Source organism: Pseudopipra pipra, chromosome 2 (genome assembly GCF_036250125.1).
Source record: "Pseudopipra pipra isolate bDixPip1 chromosome 2, bDixPip1.hap1, whole genome shotgun sequence".
NCBI lineage: Eukaryota > Metazoa > Chordata > Aves > Passeriformes > Pipridae > Pseudopipra > Pseudopipra pipra.
In genome coordinates, this window is record NC_087550.1 from 79638534 (window position 1) to 79657636 (window position 19103).

The window sequence follows — 19103 nt, forward strand, 5'->3', positions numbered from 1 at the left end:
AGCAATCATAACATCAGGGAAATGAGAGAGAAATACTTTTTTTTCTTGTCTTCCTTCTGACCAGGGTTCTCCTATTTAGTCCTAATAGATGTGTACAGTCTAGTTTTAAATAATATGAACAACAGTGCTTCCACTCCTTCAGCTGTGACTTCATTTTGTAACCATTTTGCATTTACCTTATATAATTCAGCTCACTGGTGATAGTGATAATGCAGAAGTATATCCTAGGTTAAGCAGAGAGATTTGGGAGCTATCAGTTCCACGTTGTATTGTGGAGATGAAATCTCTGTGTAGCCCAGGAGTCTGCAGTGATGAGTAGGAGAGCGTGATGGCAGAACTTCCCATACTGGAAGCTGGGGAATGTTTCCTACTTACTTATTTCATTCCCTACCCAGGGGGCACTTGGATAACTGCTCTGAAGGTAGCTTTGTTACTTTTCAGATCCATCTGCATGGTCAACATGAAAGGCTGTTTTGTTATATCTTTATTGGTGGTGAATATTAACTTTATACCTCAAGACATCCTGAGGTGTGGCTTCTAAAGTAAAATAGTACTTGAAGGGAAACAAAGGTATTACTATCTGGGACATCTGTGTAGTTCTGAATATAGTAATGTAATTGAAAGTTTGACTCTAAAATTGTTTAGAATTCTGCTGACCATAGCAGCAGAGCAAGAGCAGGCAGCAAGGGAAATGGGAATGGAGTTTGAAGAGCTAAGGTGAGGTACTGACAGCAGTCTGTCTTTTTTAATAAAGGTAAATTGCCATCTTTAGGGAGCAGCCTTTAATCAAACTTTTGATGTATGCCTCTAAAGTTATGCTAAGGACATTCTGTGGTAGGGTTGTATCTTTATTGCCAAAGACCAAAACCTAATTTTGATGCGTTCCTATTAAAAGTTTATATTATCTCTCTGGAATTCCACATTGGATACTACAGTCATGACTGGTTTTCCACTTGCCACATCTATGCCACAACTGATGTAAATAGTGACAAATGGAGAAAGTGGATGAATATTTTTTCATGTTTGTAATAATGAAGAAATGAATGTAACTCTTGATCAGTTATTAACCTGTTTCAAGTGACTGACCTTTGTTCACTGTTTGGAGTTTGATTTTTGTTGAACATATTAGGAGAAAATAGTTTTTGCGGCACAGCAAGCGCAAAAGCAGTCAGTGATTTTCATCAAAGACGAAGGTCATGCAATAAAACCTTTGAATTGGAATCTTTCTAGTTTTACCTTTTTCCTCTGTATGAGTTGATACTAACAGTGTGTGTTGGAGCAGGTGGGAACATGCAGTTTTAGTCACATGGCCTTGTCATGAGTGATAGGCAGGGGGACTGAAAAGCAAAGGCTTTAGGACAGATTCCTGATACGTCTTTAGCTGAGACATGTAAACAAATCATCAATTTTAGATTCAGTGTTTGGAAAAAGTGATCTCAGATCTTATTCACTATGTGTAAATAATTGGAAAATTGGCACATTTCAGATCCAGATAGTTGATGTTATTGCACTGTATAATTATATAAGGCTTATATATATATACATATGTGTGTGTATATGTATATATACAAATAGTACAAAAGTTCAATGTTTTTTGAGTTTTGCTGTGCAATCAGTTTTACTAATAACTGGCAAAGGAAAGATCCAGTTTGTTTCTCAAGCCAGTTTCCCAACCTTTCAGCATTTGTATTTCTGCATGTGTTTGTTGAAGTGAAGACAGTTTCCATTTTAAGGCAAATAAAAAAATAATAAACACTGAGCAAAGGAAGTTGCAGTAATATTTAGCCAGAATATGTTAATGTGGACTGAATTAAAAAGAGACTGATGCGGATTTGCTGGCTTTTGTTATTTTTAAATTTATTTTTTGACCTATGATAACTCCTTTGTACTGTTAGCTGGACTGTAAATGAGTGCATTCCCATCACTGTGGCATGATTGCATTGCTGAGGTGCTAAAGTAGGTTCTTTACCTGTCCTTATTAAATATGCCTAGTGAAATGATGGGTTCTGTGCAGAAGACATCCTGCTTTGAAATTGTGGATTTGTTACTAAAAAGTCTATTCCAGTCCTTTTCAGCAGCCTCCATTTTGGATTTTCTTGAAAATTGTATTAGTCTTATTTTATGCTACTCATATAAATTGTCACTTGTTAGTAACCAGTACTGGGGAATGTGAATTTACATTACATGCCATAATGCTGAGGTGATGGGAGAGTGGAGATGTAGATTGGATCCGTGTAACTATTTATCTGCTGCCGGACTGGAAGCAAATGTTTCCCCCTGGGCAGAGTTCCTCTGGGGCATACAGCCTTCTGAAGCTCTTCTCTCATCACTTCATGTTGAAATCTGTACTTGCCGTGGATGATGACATTCGCTGTGATATGTACACATAAAGCACTTTTTGAAAGCTGTGTTATAACTATTGAGCTAAGTCTTTCAGTCTCAACCTTGATCTTTTGTTAACTTTATTGTGTAATTCCCCACTCTGACTTTGAAACACTCTTGCTTTCACCTGTACAAAATATCTCTCCAAGAATATAAGGTTTGCCTCTTTTTTTCATGACAACTCCGCTTTGCACTTTTTGTCCTGTTTTATGTCAGTTTTAACTTCTTGCTGTTGCCTTCTGAACTGAGTACTTTGTTTGTCCTTTTGCTCTCTCTCATAGAATCATAGAATGGCTTGGATTTGAAGGAGCCTTAGAGATCACCTGGTTCCAACTTCCCTGTCATGGGCAGGGACACCCTTCACTAGACCAGGTTGCTAAGAGCTCCATCCAGTCTGGCCTTGAACACTGTCAGGGATGGGCAGCCGTCTCTCTGGGCAACCTGTTTCAGTGCCTTGCAACACTCACAGTAAAGAATTTTTTCCTGATGTCTAATCTAAACCTACCCTGTTTCAGTTTGAAGCCATTCCCCTTGTCCTGTCACTACATGCTCTTGTAAATAGTCTCTCTCCATCTTTCTGGTGGGCATCTTTCAGGTACTGGAAGGCTGCAATTAGGTCACCCTGAAGCTTTCTCTTTTCCAGGCTGAACAATCCCAATTCTCTCAGCCTTTCCTTACAGGAGAGGTGCTTCATCCCTCTAATCATCTTGGTGATGCTCGTCTGGACTCTCACATTACTCTTGGCCTCCTATTTGCCATCTTTTCATACCAAATGTGTGTCGTGTCATTTCTAACGTAAAGATGGGGAGGACAAAGTTCTATCACTGTGCTCTTTTAGCTGTTGAATGGGCAGTTGAAGCTCTAATTAACCTTCACTTTCTGGAACAAGACCAGACTGGGAGGAAACCTGCTTCCAATCACCCTGGTTGCACCTTTTTGCACAAAGATTTGTTAGGTTGCCTGCTTTCAGATTTTAGGCTACTTTGAGCCACTTCCTGCTTATGAAGTGTCAAAGGTGACTTTGACTCTATGATTACACAAATGACACTAAATGACCCAGGGCTGACAAGTAGCATTATCCACATTTGTTTTTTGGGTTTATACTGTTGTGTTATCCCTTTTGCTAGGAAGATCTGTAGCTTTTGCCAGATAAAGTACTGAGGAAGAATGCTATATATTTTGAGTTCTCATGTACAAATGGATTCTTTACCAGCATGAGGCACAACATGTGAACTAGTGGCATTTCATTAACGGAAACAAGATGCTTGCAGCATCGTTCAGTTTCTTTTCTTTCAGTTTTCAAATTGTTTTTAACAGATATACCAGTATTAGCAACTGGACTGATCTTTATGAAAGCATGCAGTTTAAACTCTGAAACTCAGAGGGTCTGCTATGCTAAGCCTCATCTTAATTGAGAGGGAAAAAAATGTAGCTTTCACATATAAGGACTGAGCAGTGTTTTTACTGGTAGTTGTTACTTTCTGTGTCTGTGTTGGTCTGTGATATCTACTTTTTTTTGAACTACTTTCCAAAAACTAGGACACAAGTTGACAGATCTTGAAAGAAGAGAACTACTGGCAACAGCAGCGTCTTTGTATGTGACTGAACAACTGAGATCACAGCGATTTCTGGGAACTCCAAGGTAAGTTCATTTCTAGGAACTCAGATGTGCTGATGCATTTTGTTAATGACAACTCCACTTTGCACTTTTTGTCCTGTTTTATGTCAGTTTTAGCTTCTTGCCAGTTACTCATGCACAAGAGTAACTGGTGAGAAACTACATGGCTTCTTAATATAGTCTGTTTTTTCTAAATTCAAATGAGCTGTGGCTTACATTTCCCTACTCACACGAGTCATAAATGATCATTTTTATTCTATGTATTAGCAAACTAATAGACACAAAAATGTGTTACAAGCCAGTACAGTAATTAATGCACATCAGGAGTTTCATTAATGCAAAATGTTGCTGCATTAGTAACTAACCACAAAATGAGCATCACAAATTTCCCATGTGCCCATTTGAAGCAATCTAAGCACTTTGGGGTAATATGAATATTCAGCTACAGAGCTTTAAAATATTGTGGACTTTTAAGTAATTTGCTACCTTGGTGAAGAAACTTATTAGTTTAGAGTCTAATTCAGAAAACACTTAGACTGGTAAATGCTGGAAGAGTTAACACCTTGCTTTAAGTATGGTTTTTTTGGTGCTTTTATTCCCCTACTACCTCGCTTTCTTGAATAGTAGCTCCTAGTAACCTAGGCAGTACTGTTAACTGGACAGCCATTGCAGTAGCCTGTGTCAAAATACTGATTCACTTCTTTAGCTTTTTGGAATGGTATGCTTTTTTCCTCTACGGTGTTTGTAGCTTTTATTGTCCTCAGGCCCATCATTGTCAATGCCTTGAGACCTTCTATTAGAATAACTGAATTTGCAAAGCTTGCTTGGGTCGTTGGCGTTAGCAATGGTTGCATACAGTGAATCTTAACTTCCACATAACTCTTTCTCCTCACCTCACATTTTGTAATATAGTTACATTTATGTTTGTCTGAGAGGGAAGTCAGAATGCAGGATAGACATTATTCACATTCCATGCCAGTGGTTTGACAGTGTATTCTATTACTGATTTTACAGTGGTCAGGAATAAATCAAATGTGGTTTCAAGAAGTCTTTATTTTTTTTTGTACCCACGAAGATAATTAGTACCATATGGTATTAACAAAAAAAAAAAAAAAAGAAAGAGGCACTTAGGGAAAGCATAATGGCATTGTAATATATAGCATATGTAGAGCTGGGTCATTGCTTGCCTTATGCATCTATAGGGGAAGGTAAAGCATCCTTTTATTTCCTTCCACAAGTTATATCCTCTCTAGCGAATGGCACAGGGAGAAGAACAGACACTCAGAAGCCACTGTTACCTAAATAAAGACAAATCAGGGAAAATGAGGAGGAGCCTTGATTGTAGTTTTTACTGGCCAGCGTAAGAAAGTGAAATACTTTGGTACTGCTACACAGAAGTAGTGGATTACTTTGTACTTAGTAGGGATAGGAATTGCTGATTTCAGTAGTGATTATTAAACTGCTTTTGCATTCCCTACTCTGATTTGAGATTTTTTTTTTCTCTGCCCTGTAAAATGTTTTTATTAGCTGAAAAGAAAAGGAATCAAATTTTTGAATAGTCTTTTAATGTTTTGTTTCTATTGCAAGTACTTTTTTCAGTACTAGGTGTCTATGTATCTGAATATAAAAGACATATACAACTGTTTTAACTGAGATATCAATATGTAAATGAAGTATTGCATTGAGCAGTTGGGCATGGTCATTCTTCTGTTTTTCTGCTGTGTTAGAGAAACAAATACACTCCTGCTTTGAAAAAAGTAGTTCATTTTTGGAGTCGTAGGTAAACTCTGTCACATATATTCTTCCACCATGAGCAGAGAAGGCCACAGAGTCTGGCCATGTGAAGTCTGTAAAACTAGATTGAGGTCTGATTTTTCAGATTTTAAGTGGTGAAGCTAATAAATCTTTTCAGTATAGGAAAGATCACTTTCTCTTGCCATGATGGGGTGTACTTATGTTCAGCTCAGCTTTCAAAGGATGACTTGTCTATCTGAGGCATATGCAGATCTGGAATGAATCCTTCAGAAGTTGGGCCTTAAAATTTTCTCCAAGTGTTGACTGAGTGTGGTTCTTATTCAATATGTCATGGTTTGAATCCATATATATTGTTAGATCTACTTGCTTAAATCATAGTAAAGCTGCCTGTTTGAGGCCAAGTAAGGACAAGCTATTGCAAAACCGCTTACTGGTAAGTAACTTCTGAAGAAACCAAACCTGATAATGATACCCTTTTCCAAAAATCATGCAGCTCATTCAGAGGGAAGATCAAAAAAGCAAAGGCAGAATGGGGTCCAAGGATTGTGCAGTGTCTTGGACAGTGTTTTCCATTCCTTAGAGCAGTTAGGGAACTCCCTCTAGAGGGGACTGAGGACTGTGGAGCATACAAGTAACTACAGTACCATCAAAGATCCTTCACCATGTCCTTAACTTACCCAAACTGCATCTGACTTGTTTTTGAAGGTGTTCCATATATGGGTACTTTCTAAGGAGCAGGACTGTGGCCAGAGAAAAAGCACATCTTTATTGATAGGACTGCAATTTGTTTGAAAAATATTAGTAAACAAAAAGTGCAGAGTAGGAACCTGTGCTACTGGCAACAAATCAAAAAGGCTGTTAGTAATCTTGGATGCAGTTCACTATGGCAGAATTGGGCATTTGGAGTCCCTGTGAGTTTTAAATCCATTTGGAGGATGTAAGCAGACTAGACAGACTGCATGCTCCAAAGTTCATCTGTAACATTCTCCTAATGTTTTGGACAAGTACTTTGGTACATTTATCATCACCTTCAGAATTTCAGCTCTCTGGCACTATTTACGTTGACAGCATTTTTTGTTTTTAATATATGCACTGAAAGCAATTGAGCAATTTTTGTGCAAAAAACTACTGAAGAGTAGTATTTTGAAATCATGCATTATTTCCTCTAAACTTGTCAAAGAGACAGTTTTCTTCTGAACTTGAGTTATATGCTTACCTTTGATTTTAATTTGTTTTCTTTTCCCTTTTGGCAGCTGTATTTATAATATTCATTCTTTTCAAACTGTAGGGGTATTTTGGATTCTCTTTTTCCCCTATGACTTATTCAGCCCAAAATCAAGGTTGTTATTCTAGTCAGATAGAAAGTACCATGCTTGGAAGTTTTCATAGAAGCTTTGGCTTTCACTTTTAGGGTTACTGAGACTATAATGAGATGAAATGCAGCTGAGCCAGATTAAGCAATTGTTGTTGCAACCTACTCCTCCCTTGCTCTGTCTTTCCTCCTCTTCCCCAGGTATGCAGATGTGATTTCGTGTGTAGTTGCTTTCTACTCTGGTTCTACTAAAGTGACCCATGTTAGTGTAGCAGCCGTTTAATAATAGCTTATGTTGGATCATTCTGTCAGAATCAGGTTACTCATGACAAGTGAAGTTATTCTGGAAGAGCTACAAGAGTGGGAATATGTAGCAGGAAGGAAGAGGTGAGCAGAGGAGGACTCATAAAAGGAATGCAGAGGTGAGCCTTAGCTCTGTGCCACAGATCAGACTAGTAGCAGCCTCATGAGGAGAATTCTCCTCTATAATCAATGATATTTGATGGGATGTGACTGGAAAATATGTATTTTGCAGTCCCCTGGGTGACTGAATCATCGACTATAAGGTTCTTGCTGGAACACGCTCTGATCATGAGCAAGGTATTGCCACCTTTGGATCGAACACCCAACTTTCTTCAGCTAGTTTCAATCAGGCCCGACCCCTGTAGCGACGTTCTTCGTTTCAGTGTTGTCTGGTGTTCGGATTAATGCAGGCCACAAGCCGAAGGCTGATTTGCCTTTCCTGTGTTAGAATAAATGGTGTTATGATTTGGGTGGAGCACCCACAGGTGAGTTTCCACTGTCTGCATTGCTATATATGTGCCCCTGGCCTCACCAACAGTCTCCTAGGACTAATTTGCCAGCCTTTAGCTAGAACAGCTGTTGGAGATCTGTGCATGCTCAGAGTTACAGGAATATAGCCATTTACTTTTGTGATGCAATCAAATATTTAGAGCATTTTTTGTTTTGTTTGTTTGCTTGCTTGGTTTTTTTTAATTTAAGTGTTGGTTATTTAACCCATTTTCTTGGGAAAAAGGTGGTTGTGGGGTGGTTTGTTTTTTTTTTTTTTTGGTTCTTTATGGTTGTGGGTTTTTTAAAGTATTTTTGAAAGATGATTAGGTAGTGAAAGTGCTTGGTATTTTGTGAGCCACATACTAATGTGAATATTTCATTGTGATATCCAGATAATAAGGGCACATATTTCCCACAGGAAATAGCTATGAATGATTAATGATTGTTTCATTGTTCAGCTTTCAGTTATTTTACCTAGGACTTTTTCTACTTACTCCATGGTCCACTTTATTGTGAAACTGGTGCCACCCACAGCTGCTGAACAGATTTACAACATCTAGTAAAACCCCAAGGTCTTCTAGACAGAACTCAATCTTGTTTCAAGTGGAAACATATTGTGGCTGAAGTGAATCCAGCTTATTTTACGTCTGTTTGATGTAGTTAGTCTTTGAGACCAAAAATGATGTTGTATAGTTGAATCTTCGTATTTTGGCTTCAGTCTTGTTTTCATTAGTGGGTTGGGAGGGGAATAGGAGAGTGTCTCTCCAGGTGTGGCTACATCATGCTATCTCATGGGTCTACTAATGTGATGTTTATACTTCTAAACCCAATTGCCTACAGCACTTCCTGTGCGTTGCTTGTGTTGGCTGCTAAGTGTATTTTCCTAATTTTTCTATGGGTTTTACCCTTTCATCATTTATGACTTGGAAAAAACCAGCAAGGCTGCATACCCATATTGCCTGATACTACTTGCAAAAAGATGGTAACACACTGGAAAATGTTTTATGTTGCAAACCAAATAAAATCTAAAGGTTTTTCTTGCTCATGTGTTTAAGACTGGTTTAGGGAGTCTTGAGTTAAACTTCTAGCTGTTCTTGTGGGACTTTGAAATCAGTTGAATTTGGCCTCAGTTTGTGAAAAGACAAAGTGGCCTTAATACTTTGCTGCCTTATTGAAGTTTTGTAAATATGTATTTATCAACATGTATAAAGTATTTTGGGACCTAAAATCCATAATGCTTTCTAGACATGAAGTAATACTTTCGCAGGAAGGGAAGTGTGTAGTGAAAAATTAGAGATAAAATACAAGCAAGTTTTTGTCAAGTTCTGGAATAGTTGGGCTAAATTTGTGGTTTAAAAATCTGAAAATCCAGGGGTCCAATGCAGTGAGCATAAACAACTGGTGAACTGCAAGAGAAGAAATTAATATATTTAGCTTTTTATTTAATGAATTGTTGTAGGTTCATATCTAGGTTGGTTTGGTACAGCTATGTTGATGTTTGCCTTGCCATTGCTTGATTATAGGGCAGTGAGGGAACTGCTCAGAGAGCAGTAGAGCCCCACGCCTCTCAGGCATGCTTGCTTTTCACATAGGCTACACCTATTACCCTGCTGGAGTCTGGGTCAGAGCCAGCTCTTTGCCAGCCTAGGGCTTTCCCATATGGAAGGATGGTCAGCTGCCCAGTAGGAGAGCTTTCTCGCTCTCCTGCACTGCTGGAGCAGCACAAAATAAGGTTATGTTGCATTAATTTTAAAAAGAAGGAAGATGATGTCAAGAAAATTCACTGGAGTAATCTGAACTGACCTCTTGGAAAGGGAGAGAGTTCTTACTTTCAGCACAGCCACAGATGCTGCTGAACTACACCAATTGCATTATGTGAATTCTGCTTTTTTTTCTTCCCTAGAACTGCAGTAATAACATGAACAGTTATTGCAAGTGCAGCTAAACATGTATACTTTGCTGTACCCTACAAATACCTTGTAGTGGGCATAGAGATAAACCACTTTGTTTTCATTTGACATGGATGACTAAGTCCAGCCCACTTGTGGCTTTTTTCATTCTCTGAGTTTGGAGTTATGCCATCATCCTTAGCTCAGGAAAATAACACTGTCTTATCCTTACTGTTGTGGTCCTCTGGTCAACAAGTCAAGCATTCTTCTCATGATTTACCATTAGGCCTTTGAAGGCCTCGGTATGTTTATCTAATTACTGCAGCTTCACACCATTATTCCACTGTGTGGTTTTTTTCTTTCCCCCACAGAATAGCAAGGTACTAAGATGCTGATCTCCCTTTTTTTGTGTGATATCTATGTTTTTAATGGGCTTTTCTGGTTGTAGTAACCCGCTCTTGTCTGCCTAGCTGTTATCTAATGTTGTTCTTTTGACATCTCATAAATAATTACTGTATTTTTTTTGTAATCTTGCTTAATCACTGCAAAACCAGCTGCTCTATATAATATTCTAGCTGTCTTTAAAATCTGGTATTATTTACCCTTCTAGGTTGCTCGGTTGGTTGTCATAGAAAGAGGATTATATGTGCTACAGACAAAAAAGTAGATGCAAATATATGAAATGTATGGTTTTGGCCCGTGGGAATGAACTTCTGTGGAAAATATAAAAGTCGAAATGGGATATTAAGGTAGTGTTTATGACTCTACAGAGCATATGTATAATACTTCGATTTGATTAAATTAATGGAATCAGAATTGATAACACAAGTAATAATATATAGTCACTTGACAGCAGAGCCATTGTTCCATATGATTCATGAACTTATATTCCAGGAACAGAACAGTCTGTCATGGGAATCTTTTATAGCCTGTCATCCCTGTCATTTGTAGGGAAAAAGGTATTCTGGACATCTAGGAAATGACACTTGCTCAGTCTTTGAAGTTACTAACCATTATGAAATGACTGTGAAGATAGTAATTATTTAAAGTTTGAATCTTGCTGTGTATCTCTTGAGAAGATCCCAAAGCAGTGGCATGCAATCTTGCTGGTGGGAAAGCCATTCACCAAAGTAAATGGACCTGGCTAAGTCCCTATGTTTATTTTTTATTTTCACCATGTCTTCTGGGAAAACAGTATCTGTTGTAGGAACTTTATAGCTTCTGTGGCTCCTGTTCACTGAAACTTGAATTTGTATAGTATACATGTGTGGCCCTTTTTTAGTTGTGAATCCAGCCTTTTTCTCATCCATGCTTTTCTTATGACCTCTTTTGCAAGATCCTCTCTTTAGAAGACCTCTCTCTATTTCATTTACTTTGATGCCTCCTATAAGCCCAACAATTATTTCCTCTCCTGCAGGTTTACAACTCCGAAACCTGTTCTTTAATATTTTTCTGTGTGTAAAAAGTATATGCATGAAAATGTAGGACAAACAAGGTGTGTGCTAATTGCCATGTGCTCCCTGGTAATTCTACAGCTATTTTCAGCGTAGATTTTCATCTCCTTCTGTATGTTTTATTAGGAGTTTCAAAGGGCAAAAATTAAGTTGTGTAGGAGGATTTTATGGAAAGGCAAAGTTTTTCATGACTTTTGGGGTCTCTAAGCTCAGGAAATGCATGCGTAACTGCATCCCATGAGAATATTTGCTGATGTTTCTTTCCTAGGATTAACATAAAGATAAGCATGACCATCAGCACCTTACCTTGTGTAATTCCTTGAGGCACTGATTGTGTCCTGCTGTTTGTTTGTGTAGTGTATAGCTTATTCTGGATGCTGTAGCTGTAGAAATGTTGTCAACAAATATATGAGAAGAGAGTCTCTCATTCAATATTGTCTGCATACTTTTACATGTATGTGTTTTGATTTGTCCATTTTTTAGCATGCTTGCTTCATTCATGATTCACAAAGGCTGTAGTTAAATTCAAGGTATTGATTGAAGGGATAGGTAATTCATTTATACCTTTGTTGTTGAGTATTACAATTTTCAACCGTTTCTTTCTCCTTTGATTCAACTGCAAAAGTGGGATGGGACACAGAATGGCCTCATTATTGCAGGAGTATTTCTCTGTTCCCTGCAATGATTCCAAAAGCTCTTGCACACTTCATCAGTATTATTGTAATTCTTTGGCTGCAGGATATTTGGCAGCTGTTGCACCCCACTGGCAAATCCTATTCAGACTTCACTTCCATTCACCATTGCCATTGGAGAATTGATTTCTCTCTCCTCTGCTCTAACCTTTCCCAATTCATTTTGGATTGTTCAGTGTGAAACATTTTAATTTCATATCATACAGCCATTCAGCTCACAATCCTTTTTTAACCTGTCACCAGGGTAACAGCATAGCATGCTTTCTTTAGGCAATCAAGTTTTTATTTCGCATGCTTAATGTTGCATTAAATGTTTGCATTTTGTTTAACCCTCTTAAATGCTTTAAACTGTGGATATATTTTGGGGGGTAATGAAGTCTCTGATTTCAGTGTCAAGTCTTCATAGAAATTGCCTTACTTAAAAAATAAGAAATCAGGAGATGAATACAGTAAGAGAAGATTTGTAATAAAATCCCAAATGTCTGAATGAGGGAAGCTTCCATAGAGTGACAAAAAATACATTTCCTCTGATAAAACCTTTCAGAAGCTTATATTATAATCTTTAGACCTACACTTTAGGATTATTTTTACCTGTAAGTGCTTATATCAAATTAATGGAAATATAAGATTAACCAGGCAATAACATGACTTTAAGAAGTGAAATGTCTGGCCTGTACATGTCAACCTACTTCATACTACTTGCCAGATGTGTGTGGAAACTGTAAGCTGAATAATAAGTACTTTTTTGTATATCAAAATTAGAATTTACTGGGGTGATGCAGTTGATTAAAGAAATGTGGAATTCTTAAGTGTCCTCTACATGCAAACCATCATGGCATGAACAACAGGCTATATCCATTTTATTGGAAGAGAGAATAATAATGAATTTGTGTTGTCATAGATGATTACAAAAATAAAATAAAATAGACATTTTCATACCTGAAAAAGCATTGACTTCTTTTAACTTTGATGTTACAGAGCAAGTCCTGCTTATCTTGGTAAAGGACTAGGACCAGCTAGGTTCACCCTCACCTATTTAGTTGGAATTTTAAAAAAAGTATGTAATATATGTCCTTAAAATACCCAGTCTATAACTATAATTAGAGGTGTAGTGTTAAAGGCTTTTAGTGTGTTCTGTTCCAATTATGGAACATGTTCCAGTCTCAATTATGTAGGTATAAAAGATATGGAGTGAATGGAGGGAAGCATTTAATTTTAGCATAAATAAAACCTAAGAACATGGCATTGCAAATAAGCCCAGACTTTGCTCATTTATAATGAAATGAACCCACTATAATCAAAGCACTAGTAATATGCATTTTAATACTTCGAAATACTAATTTTGCAAACCTTCCTATTTGCAAAGTAGATTGTACATATCTATCATTGTTTAAAAAATTCAAATGCAGAATATTTGATTGCTGTACTAGCTGGAGTGGTTGAGTTTGCATTTGATACAGCTCTTCCTGAGAAACCAGATGTTTGTTACAGATCAGACCAGTAGAGTTGACTTTGTTACAGTATTTCTTCCAACAGCATATAGCTAACTATACAAGAATAGAAATGCAGTTTCTTCTATTAATTTCCAAGTTTTCTGTCCGTTTTTTTCCCAAGTTGTACTATAAGCTACCAAATATTATTACCCGCCAAAAGAGGTTTGGCAGTGTCTTGTTACTGAATTTTGCCAAGAGGAGCCAAACATATGGTAATAGTTAATTTATTGGTTCTTCTAGCCTCCAGGGAACTCTTACAGAGAGCATATTACCTTTTTATCTAACATATTTTAAGTAGAAGAGCTGTTGACTTGAAATTAGATATGTCAGTGTAGAAGCTGAACCTTCAGCGCGGTTATGCTCAATTATTCAGTCTTGTTTAAGGGTAAGATTAAAAGTGTAAACATACAAGATTGAGCTAAGACTTCTTTATTTTCAACTTTCAGAGAGGTGAGTCTCTTCTGTATGTTTTAGTGTGTGTGTTGGTGTTTAAGTGAAAATATTGAAGAGATATTTTCATGAGAAAAAGAAGCCCTGCCTTTGTCTCAGAAGTCTTGGAGGTCTTTCTTTGCTTTCTTTTTAGGATATTTCCTGGTATGTTCATTATGAAGCAATAATAAAAAAAATTAATATTTTTAATTTCTTTATATGTAAGACCACAGGCCTGTTTACTTTGTGGCAATGTAGATTTTTGTATTTCTAATGGGAGAAGTACTTGAGAGTACTTGAGTACTTGTGTCATTTTTCGCTATCTTGGAGTTGAATCTCATGCCTGATATTCGCATAACTCAAAATCAGTCATCTGCTACCTATATTTGAGGTAGCCCTCTTTCTTCCACCTTAGGTACTGTATATTTTTGCCTTTGTAGCCTGGTGGTATTTTGCATCTTCAGTGGAAAACTTCATGGATATGTCATCATGTTTTTGCTGGGATATTTGGGGTAGATGGTGTCTTAAGTAAAAAATACCCCAATTTCTGTTGTTTCATGGTAAGTATTCAAAGGCCTGGATCTTTTTCCCTGGATCTGTGTTGAGACTACTCAGATGACTTTTCCTTTTATGATAATGGATGATTCTTTAATATCTCTCACAGATCCTTCTTTAGTAGTTTACTCTTCCGTGTAATAAGATGTGGTGCTTGGAGTTTGTTTTGGTTGTGGCTTCCCTTTAACATGTATCTTCAAAGCCTGTAGTGTGAGAAAGACTGGGCAGGAAAGAACAGCACAGGACCTGGTTCTTTTGAAATCAGAGATGTTTACCCTGTGACCCAGAAAGGAGATGATGACACGTTTCTCTGTGGTGCTTAGTAAAATTAATCTTGCTGCAGTTAGTAGTGAGATGATACAAATAAGTTATTTGCATATTGAATTCTAGATTTAAAAAACACTTCAAAAAAATTTTGGTTCCTAGGCTTTAAGCTTCTGTCTTTATCCAAGTGCTCTAATATGTTTCTGAGTCTCCTCTCTCTGCCATTAATGGTGGCAGGGATGGTGATGCACCTTCATCACACAGTACTGATTTTCTCCAGGCCCTTCTGCCTGTTTTTCAACCAGACATTGAAATTTAAAGCAGGTCCTTACCTGGCTGCACCTGGTTGTTAATGTCCTTAGACAAGGGAGATGCCATGAACTGACAGCTTTTCCCTGTTTGTTTCCTTGAACTAGTGAGGCCACTTTTCTTTAAATTCTGTGTTGTCCCCTGCTCCCTTCCCTGCAGCAAAGCCTTTTTTTTATTGCTTGTCTCCTCAGGCAAATGACAATCATTTTAAGGTGCTTACTAATATTGTCAGCATTATTTCTCTACTAGCTGTGATTTTGTTTCCTTCCCACACTCTTTGATCTGTATTTAGGTGAAGCTTTCTGAGTGAATAGACTGAACCTCTATTCTAGTGATTTCCAAACTCCTGGGCAGGCCATTTAAGCTTCAGTCTCGTTACATTGGGTATTGCAGCACTTTTCCACAGCTCACTTCTCTTCAACTTCCTTAGCTTTCAGTCATTTGTGTGTGTCTTCCCAGAAGCAAGGGTTAGTAAGAGCTGATGGCATTTTGCTGCCTCACGGTTTGAAAAAGTTGGATTACAGTGAGAAATTGTTGCATTCAAGGCCTGTAAAGGATGGAGCACAACTTTTCAGAGACAAGGACTTTCATGATTTAACCCCAGACACCAACTATGAAGAAAATGAACTCTACCCCAGCCAAAATTAGCACACAAGGCTGGTTTATCTCACACAGGAAGACCCAAGACAGGCTGCAGTCATTTGCATTTTAGAGAAATTATGTCAGGTATGAACAAGGAAACTTTGGGTTTAGAGAGAACATGGCTGCTGTGTGTGGATTCCCTTGGCAAGAGAATGCAAAGGAGGGACTGGGGCTGAAGGCAAAGTTGTGAAAACCAGTTCTGAAAGTCTTCCTAAGGTATCCTCCCTCAGATGCCACACTACTTCTGAAGGTGTATTTTGAAAATACAGGACAAATGTGATTAATACAGCTCTATTACAAAACCGATTTTATTGGCGTGAGATGGTTAAGTTCTTGGATGGACTCCTGGTTCTGCTGCAACAAATTTGTGAGAGATGGTAAGCTCTGTGTGATGGATGAGCTTTTACAATACTTCGGAACTCTTCTGAAACCTGGTGCAAGCATTTTGTTTTCCAAGATGCACAGAAAAAAAAAGTGGAATTCTTTTTTAAACAACGACCTTTGGGATATTGCATATGTGATAGTCTTTAGAGAGACCAGGGTAAATCATGAGTGCTACAAAGTGTAGCAGAAATTCCATACTTCTGGAAGTATAATCTGATTAGTTCCAAGGGGGCTGACAGATCAAAAGAGGGCTATAATACAGCTTAGGTGGGAGACCTAAATGAAACTGGTAAGCACAGGAAAGACAGCATTTAGTACACAGTTCTTAAAAAAACCCCTCAAAGACACTTGGAGGTGGTGTGCTCTAAAAAGATATTTTCAGTTTGGCTTAAGACAGGCTGGGGTTTTTATTTTGGTTAGCTAATGTTAGCTAATTTTTCATTAGTTTGTGCACTGTGTTCCTCACGGGCCTTGAAGACCAATGTTTTTACTCTCAGCGCTGTTGTCAAATTTCTTTAGAGGTGACCTTATTATGATGTCTTTCCTTTTCCCTTTACTGTAGTAGATATGTCTCACTCCTGCTCTGATGCTTCCTTTAGTAAGTTGAGCAGATAATGAAAAATTTCACTGTATTGTGTCTTAAAAACTTTGTTCTTTAAAGAAACACTGCATTTGAGTCAGATGTTACTGCCTCTCATGCTAGCTGTGATGTCTGTGGGTCACATGTGTATCTCTGAATAAGAAAGAGATAGGTTAATGTGTTTTTTAGGGATTAACTTTGTAAACTACTGATAGTTGGAGAAATGGTGTTCAAGAAGATGATATTATCTAACAGGATATAGGCAACAGTGGTATGTCAGGCCATGATTTTTTCAAAATGGAAGTTTTAAATTTTATTCTAATATATGTATTTTCTCCTCCAAATGAGCAGAATGATTTTTCAAATGTGTGGCACTGTGCAGTATTTTCATTACTTTCAACTGAGAGGAGCAGGTAGGTGTTAAGCACTTAACATATATTTTTTACTGGGGCAACTAAATAAGGGGGTTTGAGCTTCAATTTAAGTGTCAGGGTTTTTTAAACTATGGCTCAATATCTAAACTAAATACTGAACTTACGGTTTTGAGGGAATGAAATTGTAGAAATGGTCATGAAGATCAAAATCTCTTCAAGTGAATTAAGTATTCTTAAATAATTAATCTATCTGTCATTAGAGAGTGTACCATTACAAGTGATTTTCTAGTTCATCATGAGGAGCTTATGCTCTCACTGTTTGTATTTATTAGGTGGACAGGAAACCTGTAGTATTCTAAACTTAATACAAAGTGAAAAATAACATGTTATTACTGGGCATAGCCATTGTTTGAATGGAGGTGCAGGAAACAGACTGCCCAGCAAGCAGCTACATCCCAATACCATCATGCATATAGAAGAATATAACTGCTACTGGATGATGCTAACAGAAGAACTCTGGTCCTCCCTACTGCCTCACAGTGATTTGTTCTGAAGATCTTTGTGCATAAAAAGAAGGTGAGAGAATTACTGTAAGGCTATTCCTAAATATCTGCACAACAAGAGGATTAATAAGTTTCTTTGCTCAAGGAAATAAAGCAAAATTTTTATGGGAAAAGGAGCTTGTTGTTTTCCTTTTATGGACTATATTGTTTGTAGTTTTCCCAGCTGCCCAAAGTTCTCCCTTAATAAAAAAAAAAAGTTTTAGAAAAAAACCAAAGTTATGAAATTAAATGCTTTAATGGAAGAGAAATAGCCCAAACTTTTTTTGATGATGAACAGATTTTTAGACTTTTCTCTCCATAACAATTGTCAGCACGCAAAAGTCAATATTGTTGATTGATCTGATTAAAAACACCTGCTTGCAAGTAGTTCCTCCTTTGGTAAATGCTTTTGCTGATTTAGGAAAGATGGTTTGAAAAAACAGGTTAGAAGCACAGACTTGTAAATTATTTGAAAAATAAATGTCTTTTCTCTGTACTTCTGAACACATGATTTGAGTCTTTCTTGCTTCTCATTTCACAAATGCTTGCAATGAGATAAGGAGCAGCATCTCTTATCCAGCATTAATGCTTGTGATGTTTTCTTTTTCCAAGAGAAACCAAATACTAGAGTAGGCTCTGACATGTTATAAGAGAGGAAATCAGTTTCAGGTATGTTTTACATTTATTTATTTGCAGTTTTCAAGGTATGCTGTCATCTGCTGAAGGACTGGGCAGTCTGACTCTTCTCTGAAACTGAGAGGTCTTAGGCTGTACATGCAGCTCCCAGGATTACTGTGTGTTTCATTGAGTTTGTTAAATGCAAAGTGCATAGAAATTTCCTGTCATAGGACCAAGTACCAAAACTCTTTGTCCCAGAGGATGCCTCATCAGCCTGCAAAACTGCATTCTCTGAGTCTCCATGAATCTCCCATTCCTTCCTACCATCTGCAGGTAGGGTGCTGAGTCCCTCAGTACTTACCTGGGCCCTGGCTCTTTCTCTTGAAAGATAGGAGGAGGCTGATGGAGGCTGATAGCCCCGTTCTTTCATTCTCTGGACATAATGCTCTGCAAACATAGATTTTTTTTTTAATAGCAAGACTGGCAATAAAAGCAATCCTACTTCCTTTACCTGATAGATTTAAAACTAAAAGAGCCATGGAAGGTTTTTCAAGAGGCTTAGAATTGTTATTTGCCTGTATATTTGGAGGATAATTTCTCCTTAAAACTGTGGAGACAGCTTTGTCAGAGAAGCCTCTAGTTCCTTCCCCCTGCCAGGCTGCTGAGGATGCTGGCTGCAAAGCATTTGGGTTAGGGTGTCCCTCTTTACAGGACCCAACCCCTGCTTGCTTAGAGACCTTCAGAGTGGAAGAGAGTTAGTCAGAGTGATCACATTGTCTGCAGGGTTACTTTTTGGTTAAATGATGATCTGGGTAGTTAAATTCACTCTAGATTTATAAGATCTAGCTTAGCTGTTTCTTTAGCTTTGATCTGGGGTTCACTGGTGAAGGCACTGGAGGTTTTCGTTGGGCACTGGATTGCGGGCTCTTATATGTCAGTGCAGATTGCTCAAAAAGCTTCTGTTAAAGGAAAAGGGAGCATCCAGATGCACACTGTTTTGAATCAAAGCACGGTGCACT

General features: G+C 37.7%; 1 protein-coding gene across 4 annotated transcripts in view; it reads left to right on the forward strand.

Moving 5' to 3' along the window:
• PCCA (propionyl-CoA carboxylase subunit alpha) overlaps nucleotides 1-19103 on the forward strand; it is a 276287-nt gene that overhangs the window by 139730 nt on the left and 117454 nt on the right. For all 4 annotated transcript variants that reach the window (XR_010428426.1, XM_064646092.1, XM_064646093.1 and 1 more), the window contains one exon: nucleotides 3922-4024. Coding sequence is in view for 3 of the 4 variants with exons in the window: in XM_064646092.1 (XP_064502162.1) it covers nucleotides 3922-4024 (103 nt within the window). In the remaining variant the exon portion in view is untranslated. The remainder of the gene's footprint in view (nucleotides 1-3921; nucleotides 4025-19103) is intronic.